This window comes from Bison bison, unplaced genomic scaffold (genome assembly GCF_000754665.1).
Source record: "Bison bison bison isolate TAMUID 2011002044 unplaced genomic scaffold, Bison_UMD1.0 scf7180017864260, whole genome shotgun sequence".
Lineage (NCBI taxonomy): Eukaryota > Metazoa > Chordata > Mammalia > Artiodactyla > Bovidae > Bison > Bison bison.
The window spans coordinates 7,085,877-7,107,858 of record NW_011494832.1 but is presented as its reverse complement, the minus strand read 5'-3'; the positions used below and the strand labels follow the sequence as shown (position 1 = coordinate 7,107,858).

Sequence of the window (21,982 nt, the reverse complement as noted above, 5' to 3'; positions counted from 1 at the left end):
TGGTCTGGTATTCCCATCTCTTTCAGAATTTTCCACAGTTTATTGTGATCCACACAGTCAAAGGCTTTGGCATAATCAATAAAGCAGAAGTAGATGTTTTTCTGGAACTCGTTATGAGAGAAATGAAAATTAAACTACAATGAGATATCACCTCACACTGTTCAGAATGGCTATCATCAAAAAGTCTACAAACAATAAATGCTGGAGAGGGTATGAAGAAAGGGGAATGCTCTTGCACTATTGGTGGGAATGTAAATTGATACAGCCACTATGGAAGATGGTATGGAGATTCCTTTAAAAAGTAGGAATAAAACCACCATATGACCCAGCAATTCCACTCCTAGGCATATACCCTGAGGAAACGAAAATTGAAAGGGACACATGTATCCCATTGTTCATTGCAACACTATTTATAATAGCTAGAACATGGAAGCAACCTAGATGTCCATCGACAGATGAATGGATAAAGAAGTTCTGGTACATATACACAATAGAATATTAATTGGCCATAAAAAGGAATGCATTTGAGTCAGTTCCGATGAGGTGGATGAACCAAGAACCTATTATACAGAGTGAAGTGAGTCACAAAGAGAAAGATAAATACTGTATTCTAACACTTATGTACAAAATCTAGAAGAAAGGTACTGAAGAACTTATTTACAGGTCAGCAATGGAGAAATAGACATAGGGAATAGACTTATGGACATGGGGAGAGGGGAGGAGAGAGTGAGATGTATGGAAAGAGTAACATGGAAACTTACATTACCATATGTAAAATAGATAGCCAACAGGAATTTGCTCTATGGCTCAGGAACTCACACATGGGCTCTGTATCAACCTAGAGGGATGGGATGGGGAGGGGAATGGGAGGGAGGTTCAAAAGGGAGTGTATATATGTATACCTATGGCTGATTGATGATGAGGTTTGACAGAAAACAAAAAAAATTCTATAAAGTAATTAACCTTCAATAAAAAATAAAATACTTAATAAAATAAGAATATTTAATAATCAATGATTGTTTCAAACCATTCAAAAATTTCCCATGGACAGGCAGGCATTCCTATAAAAAAGAAAGAGATGTATATGTATATATTTATGTGTATTTGTTTTTTTAATATAAATGGATCTCAGGTTCAACATATTAGACCTCAATCTTAAAGTCTACGAGTGGCTATGGGACAAAGAACAATTTAAATGACTTGCTTTAAAACAGATCCTTCTGGTCACTGCCATATTGAGGAACTAAGTCTTTCTTAAATGTTTGTTTGATTTTGATGTTTTTTATTTATGCCTACTAATTTCAGCCTACACTGTAACAGATAATTATCATCCAGGTGTGAATTGTGTTTGTACTATCCTTAAAGATTTGGTCCATTTTCCTGTTTTCCATATCTATCTGGCCTGTCATAGGCCACAGTAAATTCTACTCCATTTAGGTTGCTACCTTCCTCATCCTCATTTTTATCATCTTACCTTAATTACATCACTTGACTGAATGAGGAGTTATATTTGACTTTATATTATAATGTACTTAAGGAGAAGAGAATCCTGGGAAACACAGCTCAGCTTAGAAAAGTTTACATCTTGCAGAATCAACACACTGATTCTTCCCTGCACACAGAACTTCCAGTACTGCACCATGTTCTGCTGCATTGTATTGATATGAGGGTTTAACACCCATCACCTGTTTTCATTGTCTGTTGTCCAGTGGTATAAGTCCTATTCCGGTACATTTCAGGCTCCCTAGCCTGTGAGATTATTCTGTCTTTGAATATTATATTCACAATGATGCTTATGTTTAAAATTGGGATTGATTTTTTATTTATCTTGTAAAATGTTTGATAAAGTTTTATTCAGCTGTGCTAAGTCACTGTCATGTCCGGCTCCCCACGACCCCATAGACTGCAGCCCACCAGGCTCCTCCCTTTATTCAGCTATCGTATGCTTTAAATAACCTGTCTTCTAAATGTGTGTAACTTTGTAATTTTAACATACATAAAATGACTGTATTGAGGTATATTAAAAATCTTCAAAATAAATCTTATTTTGAAATTCAGTCACACATTTCCTGAAGGGCTGACTAGTAACTAAGTTACACTAAAAAGGAATTTTTTCATTGATGTAATTATTCACACATACAAAGTAAATAAACACCTCTTGTAATAAATAATAAAATAAACTCTATAAAAGCAGAGGGATAAGAACTGATTAAAAACCTAAATTTGGTATCCATATAAATGATAAATATTTAAACTGTTGCTTATTTTCTATGTTAAACATATAAATATCAACCTAAAGTGTAGTACACTAGAACGATTAATCACAAATAGAAATGCCATGAATCTGCAGGTAAGTCTTATTGAGACTTCCATTTTTTCTAGAGCTGAATTAGCTAAAGTCAACATAAATATGTATGGTTACTCTTCACTTCAGTTTATTATTGGTTACCAGTGACAAACCAGCTGTGTCCTTAGAGTTTTCTTTTATACACTTTTAACAGAATACTTGATCACACTGGAAGGTGATCAGGTATACTAATGTTTCTGATTGAACCCAAATCAGGTAACTTACTTAAGTCAAAAACAGTTTTAGTGAGGTCATTCTCTCTCTCTCTCTCTCTCTCTGTCTCTCTCTCACCAGTTAGAAAAAAAAAGAGAAGAAGGAAGGGAGGGATGTAGAAAAGGATAGAAAAGAAAAAGAAGAAAGGAAGGAAGATATTTTAAGGAAAAAAACCCTGTTTAGTTCTTTTATATTTAATATAAAATACATATTTATTTTCATATATTTCTGAAAGGAAACTAAGCCCCTGATTTCCCTCAACAAGTTCTGTCAAAACTGTATTACTGTAATTATTCAGAAGTATTTTAATTAGTGCATGTGTATTTATATATTATTTATGTAATGGTATTTAAAACATTGAACACTCAGAGATTACTTTCTTAGTTTAGGAAAATACTTATTAATTGTAGTGAAAAGGTGACTATAAAAATGATCCTGCTTTATTCAAAGAAAAATGGACACAGAAAAATGTCAATCAAAGTGTGCAATTATAATCCCAATAATTTTATTTTATAATTTTACACCCTGGTATAGTATACATGATTTTAGTTGGCATCTTGCTATTTATGGAAATGTTTGTTAATATAGCTTTACATTATACAAAAATGTACATTATATAGAAATTTACAGCAAAAGAGTAAAATAGACTTCATGCATTTAGATATGGGATTGGGGGGCAGGTCTTACAGATGTAAACATAAAAGTAGAGATGGATAGGACATGCTGCTGCTGCTAAGTTGCTTCAGTTGTGTCCAACTCTGTGTGACCCCATAGACGGCAGCCCACCAGGCTCCCCCGTCCCTGGGATTCTCCAGGCAAGAACACTGGAGTGGGTTGCCATTTCCTTCTCCAGAGAAGGACATGACCACTGATCAATTTAGACCTGAGAATGATAACCCCTATATAGGTTCCTAATAGTACAGATTTTCTACTAGGTTTCATTATTGATTTTCTACCCTACATATCAGTAATTCCATTGAAAATTGATATTTAAATCATCTACTTGGTTTTTTCTTAGTTTTCATGTAAATATTAATATTCTAATACATTCTGAGAAAGTTCTTATATCTACATATGAAGTAAATGAGGAAGAGCCTCAGCCAGTCAGTTATATATATTGACTATGAGTTACTCTTATTTCAGTGATTATAAAAGGAACAAAAGTAATCCCATTCATTTTTTGGAGGGACAAAGTAATAGAAATATCACAAACACATAATTGCACACACTTGCAAATATAGTCTTATAAATGATTACAAGTTTTTAATATCCTGACTTTGTAGTCTGAACAATTTATTGTATAAGCTGAAGGAAAAAAAGTGAATCCACCATGAACTCAATCATTTTCCCTTTTAAAAGTAACAAAAGTAACTAAATTAGAGATTTAATAAGCAAAAAATCTGATTTTTAGAATGTCAAGTTGAAGACTGTGTGTGCCTTGGGTAAATAAAACACCCTAATGCCAAGACTGTAGGGGGCATAGAAGAAAGCGACAAGTTGCAGGTGATGTTGTTCGCCAATTTGTGGATTTGTCAGTAAGTAAAATAGTGACTTCTAAACAAATTATCAATGTAATTATTTCTCAGCTTTAAAAAAAATAACATTCTGGATGACAAACAGATAAGCAGACCAGCAAAAATATGTGTAAATTTTTTGTTGTTGACTCAGAAGCTTCATGGTAGCCAGGAAAGTCAGTCTAACATCAGACTTTCAACCTGCTGCAGGTCTTATTATCATGCTTCAGAAAAAATACTTAGAAAAATAAATAGGCAAGCCTGAAGTTCTGAGATTTTCCTTAATGGTATTGTTGCTATAGTTACAGCTGAAATGTTATATAAAGCAAATTGCTTATTGATAGAAAAATGCTGAGTAGCACAGCAGAATCCCTTTTTTGGGTAAAACTGCCTTCATTTCCTACTCTCCTCTTAAGATTAAATGGTTTTTTAGAGTGTTGTTTTGAAGCCCTGATGATTTGATATTAAAATAAATGTATTTTATTAACGTGTACTAGGTGGCAAGTGGATATATTTTAATGCATTGTGATCAAAATGGAGTTATTTTTCATATACTTTATCAGAATTGTTCCTATTTGGATGTGAATTTTTATATTCTGGGTATTAACATTAAGGCACTAAAAAAATGTGATTGGTTTCATAGTATGAATATATATAAATGACATACAAATACATCCTTCTGAATTTAATACATTTAATAATAATATAGATGAAATATAAACTTTCATTATATTTATGCCATTAGAAGATACTTACTGTATACTGAAAATAAAATATATTTTTAAAACACAGGAATACAAATGGAAATGGTCTGAGAGCATCCATAATAATGACTAGTATGTTTATAAAAAGCCTCCATAGGATCTATTTGTTCTATTTTTCTATGTAATAAACTCAGTAATATAATAGAAATGCCTTCAATTTATACACATATATAATATACAGTATATCATGTTATATGTAATATACATCTTCTGATTGTCTCACTGTCTTTATAAGGAAATAGCTCAGAGATAAAACCATAACGTTTGATATTTAACCTTAAGGCAAAATATGATTAGTCATGTGTGTCACCACTGTAACAGTTATAGAAAGAGTTAGTTCTATGGCAATATCTTTTCAGTTATTCAAAGTCATATGTGGCAGTGATATATTATGAATTTTAATATAATTTTAGAAATCTTACTTAATTCTTCAGATTGCTACTGAACTAGAAACATTATGAATATTAAATAATATTGTGTCTAATAATGTGTGGCTATTGAGAAACTAAGATTGTACATATGTATTTTTGAGCCCAGAAAATTAATACTTTTAATTAGGTTCCTGAATACCGTGATTTTAAAAAAGTCTTTGGGATTATTTGTGATAAAAAAGCAAAAAAGAAATAATTGTGAAAAACAGATTTTTACATTTTCTTATGTGGTTGTAGAGTATTTTTCCAAAATGTTTTTTTTTTTAAAGAAAATTTTTCTAGTAATTGTGTTTATATTTAATGATGACTGAATAATGATGACCTGTATTGTCCTAAATGAATTTTCTTGTGAAAATTAGTTTTTACTCATTTTCTTCTTCGTCAGAATTTGATCGCTTTTGCTTTTCTCATTTCTAGTTTGGATTTTACCCTAATCTCTGCCTTTTCCTATCTTTTCTTTTAATAAACAAAATTTAAATTTACATGTTTAAAGAAATACATAATTCTTGATGCAACTAATAGTGTTTTTTTTTTTCTTTTCAATCCTTTATTGAATTTATAACTTCCTCTGCTTGCTAAATTTGTTGGTACTCTAATTTGGGTTCTAAGGGCTTCCCTGGTGTCTCAGAGGTAAAGCAATCTGCCTGCCACTGCAGGAGACACGGGTTCAATCCCCTGGTTGGGAAGATCCCCTGGAAAAGGAAATCGCAACTCACACCAGAATTTGTGCCTGGGAAATCCCATGGATAGAGAAGCCTGGTAGGCTATTGTCCCTGGGGTCACAAAGAGTGACACAACTTAGCAACTAAACAACAATCTGAATTCTAGGGCTGCAGAAAGAAGAGACACACATGTGGTTAGCATTCCATGCTTTCAGTGCAGAAGGCCCAAGTTTAAGCCTTGGTCGGGGAACAAGACCTCACAAGCTGCATGAACAGGCCAAAAAACAAAAAAGATACTAGGTTTAACTGAATCGGGACGGGAATTTGAGCAAAACAGAGATTTGAACCAGCCAATGAGGCTCTCAACAGGTCATTTTTCTCTTAGACTAGTGCTATTGCCTTTGCCTTTGATTTTAGTAGAGGTGGGTTATCACTGCTTGTAGCTTTATCAAACATTTTAAATCAGGAAAGTGAAGTGTTTTTTGTGACATAGTAGATTAAATAGATGAAACCCTTTATCCTCTTATGTAAATTTTCAAATGTATGAAAATAATGAGTATACTACCTTGAAATAATCACTCTATTTTCTCAACAGATTTTCCTTTTAATGAGAGCTGTGTACCATTTTGGTATCACATACTGTTAATATAACTAGCAAGAGATGACAACTTTGTAAGAATAATTTGTCCCTAAAACTCAGATAAAGTTATCATGCTTTTATAATTGATAAGAATTTCCAAACATGTATTTCTGGAATGTTAAAAATGTCCTAACTTATTTACATTTGGACCTGTCCTGACAGGAATGCATAGCACACACCTGCATTTGGCTTTTAGAATCCATATGACAAAACAGCACAATGGTACAGCTATTTGTGTCTATTTTTGTTTTTTAAAATGTCCGTTTCTGAATGAAAATATTGTTAAGATATGACCCCACCAAGGAGTGGTTTTTAAAACCTCAACACTGATTAAGATTGATTTTCTGTTGACATTATGGAAGTACCTCCTCTAGGGATTCTTCAACACAACAACTGGAACTTTTAGAATTGGACATAAGGATCAAATCAGATTCTTTCATAAGACTTTGTATAAAGTTACTGTATAGAGAAGCCACAACTCACTTTATTGCTGCTTAGAGTTGAAATTAAGAAATTGGTACTGGATGATCATAACACACAAAGTAAAGTGACCCATAATGCATACTAATGTTTTATAGACAGCATTTTATCTGAAATTAAATAACTGACTCAGGTCCTTACTGTTTTAGATAATCAAGGAAGAATTATAACAGCTTACAAGTTGCAAAACAATCATTATTATTAAGCAACATTTTTGTTTCTTTAAAGAAATTGAAAACTGAAGAAATGAATCTTAGTTGTCTAATAATATTCTAGGACAATAGTGATTTTTGTCTCTAAATAATTGAAGTTATGCTACTGGAAAGAATGATCCAATATGAAGAGCAATTTGAAATTACCTCTCAGAAAACAGTACAACATACAATCACAATATTGTTTATGTGACTCTCCACCTGTGTACTTTAAAGGATAGGCATTCATTAAATGCTAACAGTTAGAAGCTACATGTATAACCTTAATTTCTTACATTTTAATAGGTATAATGTAAGAAAAAGCACACCATACATCAATAAGGAGGAAATTCTGCAACATTATCGGTCTAGCAATCTCTCTCCCATGTGATCATATATGTGTATTATAAGAGGATAGTTCTCAGTCTTTAGTTTGCAAAAGAATTCACCAACAGGTTATTTAAAAGGCGGATTCTCCTTCTCCTATCCCAGATTTCTGCTAAAATTATATTGGTATAGTTACTAAAATTTATATGAGTAAGGACTACTTCAGGAGATTTGGCTCAGGTGGCCCATGGATTCCACTTAGGAACAGAAGTAGTATAAAGAACTATGTTAGTCAGCAATTGAGAAAACTGGGGGAAAAGATATTAAACAGTTTTAATTTGTGAATGCTTCTTGACACAATTGCATAAAAAATGTAATTATTATTAAAAATAACATTTTTTAATCTTAAGTCAGATAGAGTTATATACATGTGATTTTTGAAACTTCTACATGTGCCTTGTTATCTTCTGCTCGGGTAGATAGAATTACATTTGATCCAAAACAAAAGATAGGAGATTATAGGCTAAGTCGTTTAAAACTTACTATTAATTGGCTCTGAAAAGAAAACTACTGTAATTTAATAGTTTTTGAAAAAATTTATGATAGGAACACTAATTTTGAAGGTATGAGGCTTAAAAATACTTGTATTTAGAACAAATGCAGATTTTTTTTTAACCAAAAAAATGATATTTCCCTAGTCTGTCTTTGATGCGGGCTTCCCTAGTGGCTTAGTGGTAAAGAATCCACCTGCAAGGCAAGAGACTTGGGTTCGATCCCTGGGGTATTTGATCCCTGGGTCGGGAAGATCCCCTGGAGAAGGAAATGGCACTCCACTCCAGTATTTTTGCCTGGGAAATCCCATGGAGCCTAGAAGGCTACACTCCATGGGCTTGCAAAAGAGTCAGCTAGGACTTAGCAACTAAACATCTTTGATACATTTTTTTATTTTCTTTTTATTATGAGGCCAATTAGATGCTAATCCCTAAGGATTCTTCCTATTCTTTAGATTTCAGGCAGTCTTTTTGCAATGTTCTTTTAAAAGTCAGTTCTATTGATTCAGAAAACAATGACCTACCTTCTCCATATATAAAAAAGCAGCCAGAAATTGTCAAGTGCTCATCTTGGTAAATGTACCAAAACAGATGTATTATAGTTAATCTTTTATTTTTACTTTATTTACAGATTCAAGAATGGCTTTGTTTAAATTGCCAAACTCAGAGAGCAATATCAGGACAGCTGGGAGACATGGGCAAAATGCCTCCTACACAGGCAGGACCAAAAGCCTCGCCTCTGCCTGTCCCTGCAGAACAACCATTTCAGGAAACAGCAATGCCTGCCCCAGTAAAAGTGAAAAAGAAGGAGCAAGAAGAAAAACCTGAAGCTGAAAAAACCATTTCAGAAAAGGTAAAAGAAACACCTTCAGGTGAAAAAATTCCCCCTAAGGAAACCATAGATCAAATCCGAGAGGAGAGTAAAGGAGAGAAAGACAAAACTTCAGCCCCTCAAGAAAAAAAGTCACCCCCTGAAGACAAAAAACCACCTTCTGAAGACAAAAAACCACCTTCTGAAGACAAAAAGCCACCTTCTGAAGACAAAAAGCCACTCCCTGAAGAAAAAAAGCCACCTCTTGAAGAAAAAAAACCAACCCTTAAAGACAAAAAGCTGGCTCTTGAAGACAAAAAGTTAGCCCCAGGAACGAAAGCATCGATTCTAGAGGAAGAACAGAAACATGACTTACTTAAAACTCAAGTACAAATTGCTGAAGTTAAACCTGAAGGCGGAGTGCCTCCAGAAGCAGTGGAAGAAAAGAAACCGCCAGTGATGGAGGTAGAAGATTTACCAGCCAGCGCACCTCGGCGTTTGCCTAAAGAAGATGATGGGATGACTCAAAAAATAAAAGTACAGCCACAGGCATCAGGCATGGCGAAGCCTGATCAGACGGAATCTGGAAAGGAAAAAACAGTAAGTTATGTTTCTTACCTCATTTTGCAGTTTTACACCTGTAATTTACTAATGTCTACCTAAATGTACACCAAATGCTTAATGGTGATTTTGTAAGTAAAAGCTTTCAACTAGGTGCATTTTCAAAAAGAGTCAGTAGCATTCAGAAAAAAATACTAACATGAAATCAGTATCCCCCTTTCATGTGAAATAATGTTTGTCTTGAAATTTTTATTTACTTAGCCACTTGGTTAAGCAAGACTCAACTTCTCACTTGAAAATCTTTTAAGATGTTTTCAATGATAAAATGATTAAATAATTGTGATTTTTTAAAAAGTACAGCCAAAATTCAGAAGAAACATTGTTTCGAAGTTACTTTAGTATTGGGTGTATGCAATATAATGTATTTAGTTCAGAGTTTTATTCAGTTTGTTTAATATTGAAGGTTTATTTATAATCCAAGCATAATCTGGAATACATATTATTCTTTACATATTATTCTTCTTTTTCGTTTTCTTTAATGGAAACTTTAAGGGTTAATAGTCCATCCTAACCCAGTTTAGTTGTTGTTTTGTTTATAGTTTTAACACACGGTTACTAATTCATCTCTGGTATATGGTACATCACTCATAAAATAAATCCTGGTCTTCCTTTGTTATTAATTCATAAGTTTATCAGAGCTAGAGAAAACAGATGCCTGTGTATTCTCATTCTAATGGCTAGATCTAACTCCCCCCACCCTCACCCACTGCTTCTCCTAGCTAACTACTTTGCAGAAATAGATTCTTTTTACTATTTCTTTTTTTGTGAAGCTGTCCTTGGCTGTCTTTCTGATCGTGCTTTATGAGTTCTACTTTGACTATCTCTGTGACTTTCTCTTTTCCCATCTCTATATGATGAGGTTTTTCTTTGAATTCTGTCTTCTTTCCTCTCAGGGGAGCCACATGAACATATATTTCCTATTTCCTAAATGTTGTTGTGTACCATCTGTCTCTCTTGAGTGTTGGACCTGCATTTTCAAGTACTGAGTAGATCATTTCACTTCAGAAACTCATGGTAAAGTGGAACTCAGTGTGTTCATATCATATCCAACTCTCTGTAGAAGCAGTTTCTGTTTCTGATAATGGCTTCATCCTTCATCAGGTCTTTAGTCTCCCAGTCGCTAATCTTTAGGGTAGTCTGAGGTTTCTTCTTACACACTGGGCTCTCCACATCATGCTTCTGTCTCTCTGCTCCTATTCCTAAGGACAATATCCTATTTATGGCCTTCATAATCTTATATCAATGACTTGAGGAATGTAATTACTAGTCAATAGGCCTTCTGTATTTCCTTTCTCTAGGATATAATTATCAAATTATTATTTTCCAGAGTTCAGACAGTATAACTCTGTCACTCGGATATTTCTACTGATTCTCTATTTGGTTTTAATTTAAATAAGAAGTATCCAAATATTTTGTTGATGCTACTTTTTATTTTACAAATTCATCACTTTTAATCATCTCTACTTTTCTTTAACAACCTCAGTATGTATATACTTATTTCTAAATTAAACCTGTGCACTATATTTTCAATATAGATTTTTACAAAAATATAAAAAATCAGTGAAATAAGCTAAATCACCATTTTTATTATGTTTATTAAATATAGATACACTTGATCACAGTGAAGTATAATTAATAATAATATTTTAGAGAGTGTTGACTGTGCTTTGATGTTTGAAAATCTTGTAAAATATTTTAATAAGAGCTCTTTGAAATTCAGCTTCTAAGTTATTTATTTTGATATTTTGACATTTAGTGTTGATGACTCTCTAAAATAAAAAAGATAGTCCACAGAATATATCAGAAATGAAAGAAATGTATTAAAGACAGTACTTTCCAAATCTTGCTACCTGTTTTCTAGGTTTGGAATTGAAAAATATTTTTTTTAAGTTGTGGAATTTCCATAAATAAGTGTTATTCTAACTTGATACCAGTCATTTATTCCTGTTATCACAAAATGTGGTGTTCTAAAATGTTTTTTTTAGCAAATGGGTTGAAAACCCACTGGAGTTCTTTATCTACAAAGTTTATAAACAGATTAAAATATTCTGTCTAAAGTTTGTTTGAAAAGACAAACATGACAACTTTTTCAAATGATATGTCATTTTATCTAGCATAATCATGTGATGCTTTCCAGTTATCTATCTTCAAAGGACTGTGTACACATCATGATTCTCTTGAAGAGACAGCTTGTGTTTATTTTTTTCCACATATACTTTCTAGTTATCATACTGATAATCAGAGTTTACTTTCTTCCTAAATATATAACATGTAGCATATTACTAATCACCATTTGTTGTCACCAAAATGTTCAGCCACTTTGGGGTTCTTCTACTTTTGTCAAAAAAAAAAAAAAAATCTTCAAAATCTACAACTTTTTAAATTAATTTCTTATGAGATAATCAGCAAACGTCTATGGATAAAATAAATTCTTAGTTATTCTTTATCTCAGTACAAAATATTAAAGATATTATTCAAAATATAAAGGTCTCGTTAAAATACGTACCACATCTGTAAAATCATGAAGTACTCTGCAATACTGGCTTACTTGTAAAAGATGCAGTAAATGAATTTTGCATGCACTGCTATCTCTGTAACCTTATCCTTTTTTTTTTTTGTAAATTTATTTATTTTAATTGGAGGCTAATTACTTTACAGTATTATAGTGGTTTTTGCCATACATTCACATGAATCAGCCATGGGTGTACATGTGTCCCCTATCCTGAACTTAAAAAATAATTCAAGAATAGCTCTGAAACATATACATTACTATATGTAAAATAGATAACCAGTGGAAATTTGCTGTGTGACACAAGGAGCTCAACCCAGTTCTCTGTGACAACCGAGAGGGCTGGGATGGAGTGGAAGCTGAGAGGGGAGTTCAGGATGGAGAGGACATATGTTTAGCTATGGCTGACTCCTGCTGATGTATGGCAGAAACCAACAAAACGTTGTAAAGTAATTATCCCCCAATCAAAATAAAGAAATTAAAAATAATAATAATTCCAATCAAAAGAACCTCTCCTCAGAATTTAACATACAGTTTTTTTCATTAATATAGATACACCTTTTAAAACAAATCACTCAGTATTGAACCACTTAGTAGCTCACAGTAGTAATTACTATTGAAACGGAAATCATGAATATTATAAACTGAGCATGTTAGAAACATCTGCACTTTGATTTTATTGCCAAACCTTTTGCTATTTACTTTGTCCTATAATTTTCCCCAAACCTTCCACAGTTATTTCTTTCTTCTTTGCAGTGACACTGGCTAACAAAGAAATGCAGTCTGATTTGTCACCATGTTATTTTCTATGTGTTACTTCAGCCATATTTCCATGGCAGGAAAATCAGGTTTCCCCAAGTGTTGCATGATTTTTTTGTCTTTTCCTATTCGATAAGACAGCAGCTCAAAAGAAGATTTTAAGTGTTTATTTCAACTTGTTGAATATTTGTTAAGTACTGGAATGATTATTTGCCAAAAATATTAGAAGTCTGTGATAGTGTTATAGGATCACTTGCTGAAATTAGCCAGCACGTGATGTGTTGAAGCAAGGTTTGTTAATAGCAATAGCATATGCAATATAGATATCAAATAGTTTTCCTAGTTATGGAACATTTATTACGAACTGTGTCAGATCTGATTTAACTTGATCATCACAGCTTTCACCTTAACATGTTGCTGATGAAAAACTGATAACAATATGAAGAGTGTCAGCTTCTTTATAAATATGCTTGTGTGTTTTCAATGTTATTAACATTATCTTTAACACATGATTTTTTGTGAGAGTATCTTGTCTACCACTTACCTATTACAGGAACATTGGTTTGCTTGAAATTAGGTAATAAAAACTACAACTGAACAATAAGCTTCAATTTAAAGGTGAGCAAATAAAGTAACTGCCTTGCTATGAATTTTTACAGTATAACTCCCAGTTTTCTCCCAGGATTCTGCAGAGAACGTATGACCAACTGACATAAGAAATCAAAGAATGCTGGTGTCAATCTATTTATTAAACATTTGTAAAATATGATTTCTATTTGGGGTTTAAAAAGACACTAAAAATCCTACGTATTTACTTCCTAAAAGTATTTACATTTTGCATACCTGGCCTTGACAGAGAACTTCTGCCTAAATACTTAAGTTGGCTTTCCCAGCCCTTTGGACTATGGCTCCACTCTAACTCGCCAGCAACCTAGTATTCTCCCATCAATGAGAGGTTGAAAAACAGCCAAGAATGCCTTTGTGTGAATCCCAAAGGTGGCTTGTGCATCTTCCTTCTGAACCTGAATTCAGTTCTTCTCTGTGCACTGGTGCTGTTTTCCTATCGGAAAAATCCCACCCGGACCTCTCCCTTGTGGCAGTCACTTCTACTGTTCAAACACTCTATAATGATTACTTTTAAATTGCTTTTTATTTTAAATCATAATAATAGTCAATTTATCTCTCACTATGTTCTGAGCACTGTCTTAGGTGCCTTATCACTTAGTCCACATAACTATTGATGAGTTAAATATTTTATCTGTTTTAAAGAGGAGGAAACTAAATTTGTTATGCTCTAGATCACAAGGCTGAGAAGCAGCAAAGATAAGATTATAGTCCAGTTCTGCTTATAAAGGCTAGGCTCCTAAATACTATACATAATTCTGCCTCCCCATGACACTTGTAGCACACTGCCTTTTCATTATTATAATTATTCAACTCCTTTAGCAATTCCCACTGTAATCCCAGACACTTTGTATATATTTTTTTACTTTGTCTATATGTTGACATTATTTTATTTATTCATTTGTCACGTGCGTCATTCATATTGTTACAGTATGTTGTTTGCATTTCTTTATTGCCACATCATTTTGTCGCTCCACTCATTCCTGTCTTTCAAAATGTGTTAGTCAAATGGAATTAAAATGTATCCTGAAATATAATAAATACTTTGAAAGGTATATTCTTCTTTGTTTTTTTAGTTTAATATTTAAAAATTATATGTTACACTGAAACAGAATACTGCTTGTCTGCATTTGATATATTACATTGAAAAGTTACAGCTCTCTTGATTTAAAAAAAGACAAAATTCAAACATCCTTTAGCATAAACTTTTATTTCTAGTTAAAATGACCCAGGAGTTAGTATTTAAGTTATATATAGCCATGGTATATAAAGACAGCATAATTGTATAGGATGGAAAATGATGAGGTTTTCTGCAGTGAAAAGGATTCCCATATATGTGGGACTATCCAATTTTCTCCCCAAGTCCAGTAAATTTGTGGATTTAATTTTGTTTACACTGTTCAGAATATTCAGACTAGCGATCCATTTTGACAAAACATTATATAACTGGTTAAAGATTATTCATCTGCTGTTTTCCTTTGGCCTGTTAAACTTAAATAACTTGGAGGACATTAAGCAAAAACTTAATATTGCTTCCTTTCTTTGTACAGTCTTATATTTAACCAAGAATTCAGTTCATAACTCCAATAAAAGTTTAAAAAAAAAACAAAAAACCTTCCATTTGCCTTCGACATGGAAGCCTAAGAGTTTAACATCTCTGAAAAGGGCAGAACTAAGTTTGGCGGTACAAAAATGTCTTGATACTAGAGAAGGCCTCAAGATACGATGCCATGGGAAGGTTTCAGGTGATTCTTAATTCTTCACTGCCTCTCTCTGACCAGTCTTCAAGTCAATAAAGGGCAGTGGAATATTGAAAGGAAAAGTAATCTGCACTTTCTGCTTTGGGTTAGTAAGAAAATATGAATCTTCATTTCTTAAAATTTTAAATAGTTGTTTCATATACAAAGACTACAAAGACTCAATTACAGAATTTTATACATGGAGAAAAAGTGCAACATATACGAAAAATAAAAGTCAGTGAAATAGAATCTAATGTTAAATGTACTTAGAAAAATACAGTGAAAATGTGTTCCTCAGGGAACTGAAAAATAACATTGCAATTTTCTTTTAAAAAGTGTGCTTAAATTAGGAACACTTAACTTCCCGCTGACTTCTCAATCTAAGATTGAGGACTATAAAGGGACTATACCTGGAATTTTATTCTTATGTAATAATTTTAGAGATCATTCTGGATTGTATTTGTGTTGCATGTAATAAATTAAATGCATAATTCCAACTCCTATCAATTCAAATGAGAAAAATAATGAGTAAATATGAAAACTCAGTGATATTTAACCACATATGTATATATGTGTTACATATATAATCTATGCATATACTTTAGAATCATTTGAATCTATTCATTTTATTAAATCTTAATGTTACTAAATTGCTTAATGTTCTTCTCAGTAAAAAGCATACAGCCACACATTTTTGAAGCAACTAAAGGAAAACTCCTAAGTTTTTAGTCCTAGGGAATTAGAAATTTGAAAGAAAATAAGCCTCCCTCACATGACTCCTTTCATCACAGTCTTCTGGAGTTAGAGTACTTCAAATATTAATTTGAAGTTTGAATAATTAGAGAAAATCAGACCAAACTTACACACTATGCTGTATATTCTTCTCTTAGTACTGGATACTCTTTCTTTTTTGATCAAATTATTCCCTCCTTAAGAAGTGTACTCATAAAGCAAGAGTTTGTGGTGTTAAATCTATAATTGACCAGTTAACCTACATGGATACAAATTCCACTGTAAATTTAGTCCAGATATCTCACAAACAAGAGTGAATAGCCACAGAAAGGATAAGCGGATGGAGAGATAAGCACCTCATTATGCTGATCTCTTGCCTGGAAAGTCCCATGGATGGAGGAGCCTGGTGGGCTGCAATCATGGAATCACAAAGAGTCCGACACGACTGAGCGACTTCCCTTTCACTTTTCACTTTCATGCATTGGAGAAGGAAATGGCAACCCACTCCAGTGTTCTTGCCTGGAGAGTCCCAGGGACGGGGGAGCCTGGTGGGCTGCCGTCTATGGGGTTGCACAGAGTCGGACACGACTGAAGTGACTTAGCATAGCATAGCATAGCATGCTGATCTCTATATGTGAAAAACAACTGTTTTATTGTTTTAGTAGCAGCAGATGAAAAGAGGAATGTACAGGTTTCTTAAAGAGGCAAAGGGGTTAGTTGGTGTGTGATCTGATAGTACACTATTAGTAATGGAGCAGAAGGTCACTCACCTCTGCCAGGAAGTTTACATTTATGCTAGTCAGTATGACAGAAATTGACACTGTGAGTTTTTTCAGTGATCGTGGTATAAAGACATGACCAATTGTTCTTTCTAAACAATTCAGCCAAATGCTCTTTGATCACCTAACTTGATTTCCTTATTAAACACTCCAGACACTTTATCTTAGACCTGCAGACCTGTAGAACAGCATCTTTGCAGACCAATTCCACCTTATAATATGGAGAGGAAGTCATTTAGGTGAAAAATCATCATAGCATCATCATAGGTAAATGATGATTGAATTTCATGAGGAATATAGAGGAAAGAAACCAGGAGGGAGAAGTTGGTAGAACATAACACTGAGAAAAGAAGGAAAGCATGAACACATCCAGAAGGGCATATAAGGGGGATTGTAGGGTAGGGATTTTGATGTTTATGCATTTGAGTCTTCTGTCTAGTGTATCTCAATTTCCTTTGTTATGTTGTGTATGTCTGATCCAAATCTTTTTTTTGTAAAATGCCAATAAAGCCTTCAGAATTCATTGTATAAAATTAAAATCATTCTTTATTATACTCAATAAGTTGTTATATATAATCATAGTTGCATTTCCTCCTTATATGTATACTTTTATTACATTGTTATGTATTATAATATGTGCAGACTCACAATAAAGAACACAAATTATACCATCAAAATTTTATTATGAAGGATCATTTTCTTGACTTTTTTTTCACAAGGAGCTTAGGTCCCCACCCCTGTGGTTATGTTAGTTAGTGAAAGGTGGACATATAGGAAAGAAAGACGTAGAAAGCATACTGGACACAAAATGTTGTGCTCTGGTATTGTGTGAGATGTGAGCAGTCACAGTGGAGATCCATAGAAAAACCATCTAGAAAATTTATGAGAACACTGCTTCACCTGTGATTACCTGTTCAATTTGTAGCTCTTAAGAGAAATGAACTAGTTAGTTGGGTGCTTGTCAGCCCAACTACTATGATCTCACAATGGCAGATAAGTATTCCTTTTCTAGAAAGACATCAAAAATGGTCCAGAGAAGTTAATTTGTAGTAATCCAAAGGGCAGGCATTTTTTTTTGCTTAAAAGTTTTGAAGAATGTATCAGACTATCTTTTTTAATTGTCATGTTTTAAATTCTGCAAAAGCATTTTACCCTATAATATGCTCAAGATACATCTTTATCCATAAAGACAGATATTGAAATGGAAATGAATGTAAAATGACTAGGGTAAGGTGAAGGTAAAATTTCAAATATATTCAAGTCTGTAGACATTTATAAATAATATTTATTAAATTTCTTTGAGATGGGATGCTGAAGATATGATATAATAACTGTAGAAAAATAACAGGTATTTCTCTTTAGCTAAAGCTTTCAGTCAGACCAATGATCACATAGCTTTTTTGAATTTTACAATTTCTAAACATTCATTTCAAGTGATACAGAGCTTAACAATTGTGATATAGAGATTAGCAATATTGATATAGAGATTAACAATCATACCAAGTGAAATACAGCATTTTACATCTTTCAGAGTGTCTTTAAAAGGCAATGCCTTTTTTGACCTCTCTATCTCAAAAATAAATAAATAAATAAAAAGAATCCTTTGCAGTAGGTGAGATGAATATTATTATGGTCACGTTACCTGCTTATTTCTGTTAAGTAAATATATCCCATACAATTTATAGCCAAGTACAAAGCCCATTCTCTGATTCTTTGTTTGCCTATCCTAATAATCCAAAAGTATTAATTATGTTAAGAGAAACTTACTAAAGATTTTCTTTGGCCATTTGACTTCTTACCCAAAGTAAATGTACTGAGAAAGATAATCATGTTTTTGAAGGAAAATGGTTTTGAGATATACAATGATATATCAATGAAATAAAATCAGTTATGCTTGAGAACTGACATTTGATTAAACTTTAGTTAAATGAAAACTAACCTTAATATGTATCAACTTTTTATTTTTTGTGCTCATAGATTTTTTAAAATTCTGTTATATAGTTGAAAAAGTCCTATAATTTCTCCTCAGTAATACTTATTTGAGAGTAATGGGGAGGCTGTGTTATTAGTTTACCCATGTTAAGTTTTCCTGTATCTTTTCCTCCCTGCTAGGAAAAGGAAGATGACAAATCAGACACTTCAAGTTCTCAGCAGCCGAAAAGCCCACAAGGTCTTAGTGACACAGGATATTCTTCTGATGGAATATCAAGTTCACTTGGTGAAATTCCAAGTCTTATTCCCAGTGATGAAAAGGATTTGCTCAAGGGACTCAAAAAGGACTCCTTTTCACAAGAAAGCAGCCCTTCCAGCCCCTCAGATTTGGCTAAGTTAGAAAGTACAGTCCTATCTATTTTAGAAGCTCAGGCAAGTACACTTGTTGAAGAAAAGTCAGAAAAGAAAACACAGCCCCATGAGGTTTCTCCTGAGCAGCCTAAGGACCAGCAGAAAACTCAGAGTTTAGTGGAAAAACTGGAATCTACAGTTTCAGAGGAGGAGCTCAAAGAGAGTCAAGAAGAAGGAGACACTTTTAAAAAAGAGAGCCAACAAGACATTCCTTCCAGAAAGGACCAAGAAAAGCCTGAATTTGTTGACGAGTTGGCTACGAGGAGACAGCCTTATGATTCAATTGAAGACAGCAGTGAAAGCGAAAACTCACCTGTTCCGCAAAGAAAAGGGAGGACCAGTGTTGGTTCATCAAGCAGTGATGAGTATAAACAGGAAGACAGCCAAGGATCAGGGGAAGAGGAGGACTTCATTCGAAAGCAAATCATAGAAATGAGTGCTGATGAAGATGTTTCAGATTCTGAAGACGATGAGTTCATTAGGAACCAGCTCAAAGAGATTAGCAGTAGTATAGAAAGCCAGAAGAAGGAAGAAACCAGAGGGAAGGGGAAAGGAACAGGAGGGAAACACAGGCGACTGACGCGAAAAAGTAGTGCAAGCTTTGATGACGAGGCAGGAAGACGCCATTCCTGGCATGATGAAGATGATGAGACCTTTGATGAAAGTCCTGAGCTTAAATACAGAGAAACTAAAAGTCAGGAGAGTGAAGAACTTGTAGTTGCCGGAGGAGGAGGACTCCGTCGATTTAAAACAATTGAACTCAACAGCACGATAGCCGATAAATACTCTGCAGAGTCATCACAGAAAAAAACAGCTTTGTATTTTGATGACGAGCCAGAATTAGAAATGGAAAGCCTGACAGACTCTCCAGAAGATCGATCAAGGGGGGAAGGATCTTCTAGTCTTCATGCTTCCAGCTTCACTCCTGGCACATCCCCTACCTCCGTTTCTTCTCTTGATGAAGACAGTGATAGTAGTCCAAGTCACAAAAAAGGAGAGAGCAAACAACAACGCAAAGCTCGACATAGATCACATGGCCCTCTTTTACCTACCATTGAAGATTCTTCAGAGGAAGAAGAATTGAGAGAAGAAGAAGAATTATTGAAGGAGCAAGAAAAGCAACGGGAGTTAGAACAGCAGCAAAGAAAGAGTTCTAGTAAGAAATCAAAGAAAGACAAAGATGAACTTCGAGCTCAGAGAAGGAGGGAAAGACCAAAGACACCACCCAGTAATCTCTCTCCCATCGAAGACGCATCTCCAACAGAAGAATTACGTCAGGCTGCAGAAATGGAGGAGCTCCATCGATCTTCGTGTTCTGAATATTCACCTAGCATAGAGTCAGACCCAGAAGGCTTTGAAATAAGCCCAGAAAAAATAATCGAAGTACAAAAAGTTTATAAATTGCCCACAGCTGTGTCTTTATACTCACCGACAGATGAGCAATCTATTATGCAGAAAGAAGGTGGCCAAAAGGCATTAAAAAGTGCTGAGGAGATGTATGAAGAAATGATGCATAAAAGCCAGAAATATAAAGCTTTTCCAGCTGCAAGTGAACGAGACGAAATGTTTGAAAAAGAGCCTTTGTATGGTGGGATGCTAATAGAAGATTATATTTATGAGTCTTTAGTAGAAGACACATACAATGGTTCAGTTGACAGCAGTCTGCTCACAGGGCAAGAAGAAGAAAATGGATTTTTGCAGCAGAGAGAGAGAGAGCAAAACATGAGACTTCCAGAACAGATTTATGAAGATCCCATGCAGAAAATCACAGCCCTCCAGAAAGAGTTTTATGAGTTAGAAAATTTACATGCTGTTTTACCTCAAGAAGACATCGTTTCAAGTTCTTTTATCATCCCAGAAAGTCATGAGATTGTCGATCTGGGTAGTATGGTAACTTCTACCAGTGAAGAAAAAAAATTATTAGATGCTGATGCTGCCTATGAAGAACTCATGAAAAGACAACAGATGCAGTTAACACCTGGATCTAGTCCAACCCAGCCCCTCATCAGAGACGATATGACAGAGTCCACTGTGGACTTTGATAGGGTACCTGATGCATCTTTGACATCAAGTGTTCTCTCGGGAGCATCTCTTACAGATTCAACCAGCAGCACAACACTCTCCATCCCAGATGTTAAAATAACCCAACATTTTTCAGCAGAAGAAATTGAGGATGAATATGTGACTGATTATACAAGAGAAATTCAAGAGATAATTGCTCATGAATCACTGATTTTGACCTATTCTGAACCTTCAGAAAGTGCTACATCAGTGCCACCCTCTGACACACCCTCTCTCACATCATCTGTTTCTTCAGTTTGTACCACAGATAGCTCCTCACCCATTACTACCCTGGATAGCATGACCACAGTTTATACTGAGCCAGTGGACATTGTAGCTAAATTTGAAGATGCTGAGGAAATTTCTTCATCAACATATTTCCCAGGCAGCATTATAGACTATCCAGAAGACATAAGTATACCTTTAGATCAGACAACCATACAGGATGGTAGAACTAGTAAAGATCACATTGTGATTTCCTTATCTGATATAGAACCTTCTCTCATAGAATCTGTAGGAACTAAACTGGGGGGGCTAATTGCTGACACTGTTTCTACTGACTTATCTATATCTGAAAAAGATGCAGCGAAGAAGGCCAGAAAGGAAACAGGGGATGGACTTATTCTGGAAGTTTTGGAAGCTTATAGAGATAGTAGGAAGGAGTCTGAGGCTGAACTGACAGAAATTAGCTTACCTGACACTGTGTTTGATCAGACACCTTCTTCTGTAAAAACTCTTCCAATGAAGGAGCAGGTTTCAACGACATGCTTTTTACCTGAAGAGGTTTTGGGTCAAGCAAAACCTGCATCTCAGCTACCATCTGGCACTCCTCCCATTTTCTCTCTTCCAACTAAAACTCGTCCATTCCTTCGAAGTTCTTCTTT

The 21,982-nt window shown here is 34.2% G+C and overlaps 1 protein-coding gene across 1 annotated transcript in view; it reads left to right on the top strand.

The window, feature by feature from the left end:
- Positions 1–21,982, top strand: part of PCLO (piccolo presynaptic cytomatrix protein) — a 379,448-nt gene that overhangs the window by 177,899 nt on the left and 179,567 nt on the right. Inside the window, exons 5-6 of the mRNA XM_010848195.1 lie at positions 8,752–9,531; positions 18,807–21,972. Coding sequence (XP_010846497.1) covers positions 8,752–9,531; positions 18,807–21,972 — 3,946 coding nt within the window. The remainder of the gene's footprint in view (positions 1–8,751; positions 9,532–18,806; positions 21,973–21,982) is intronic.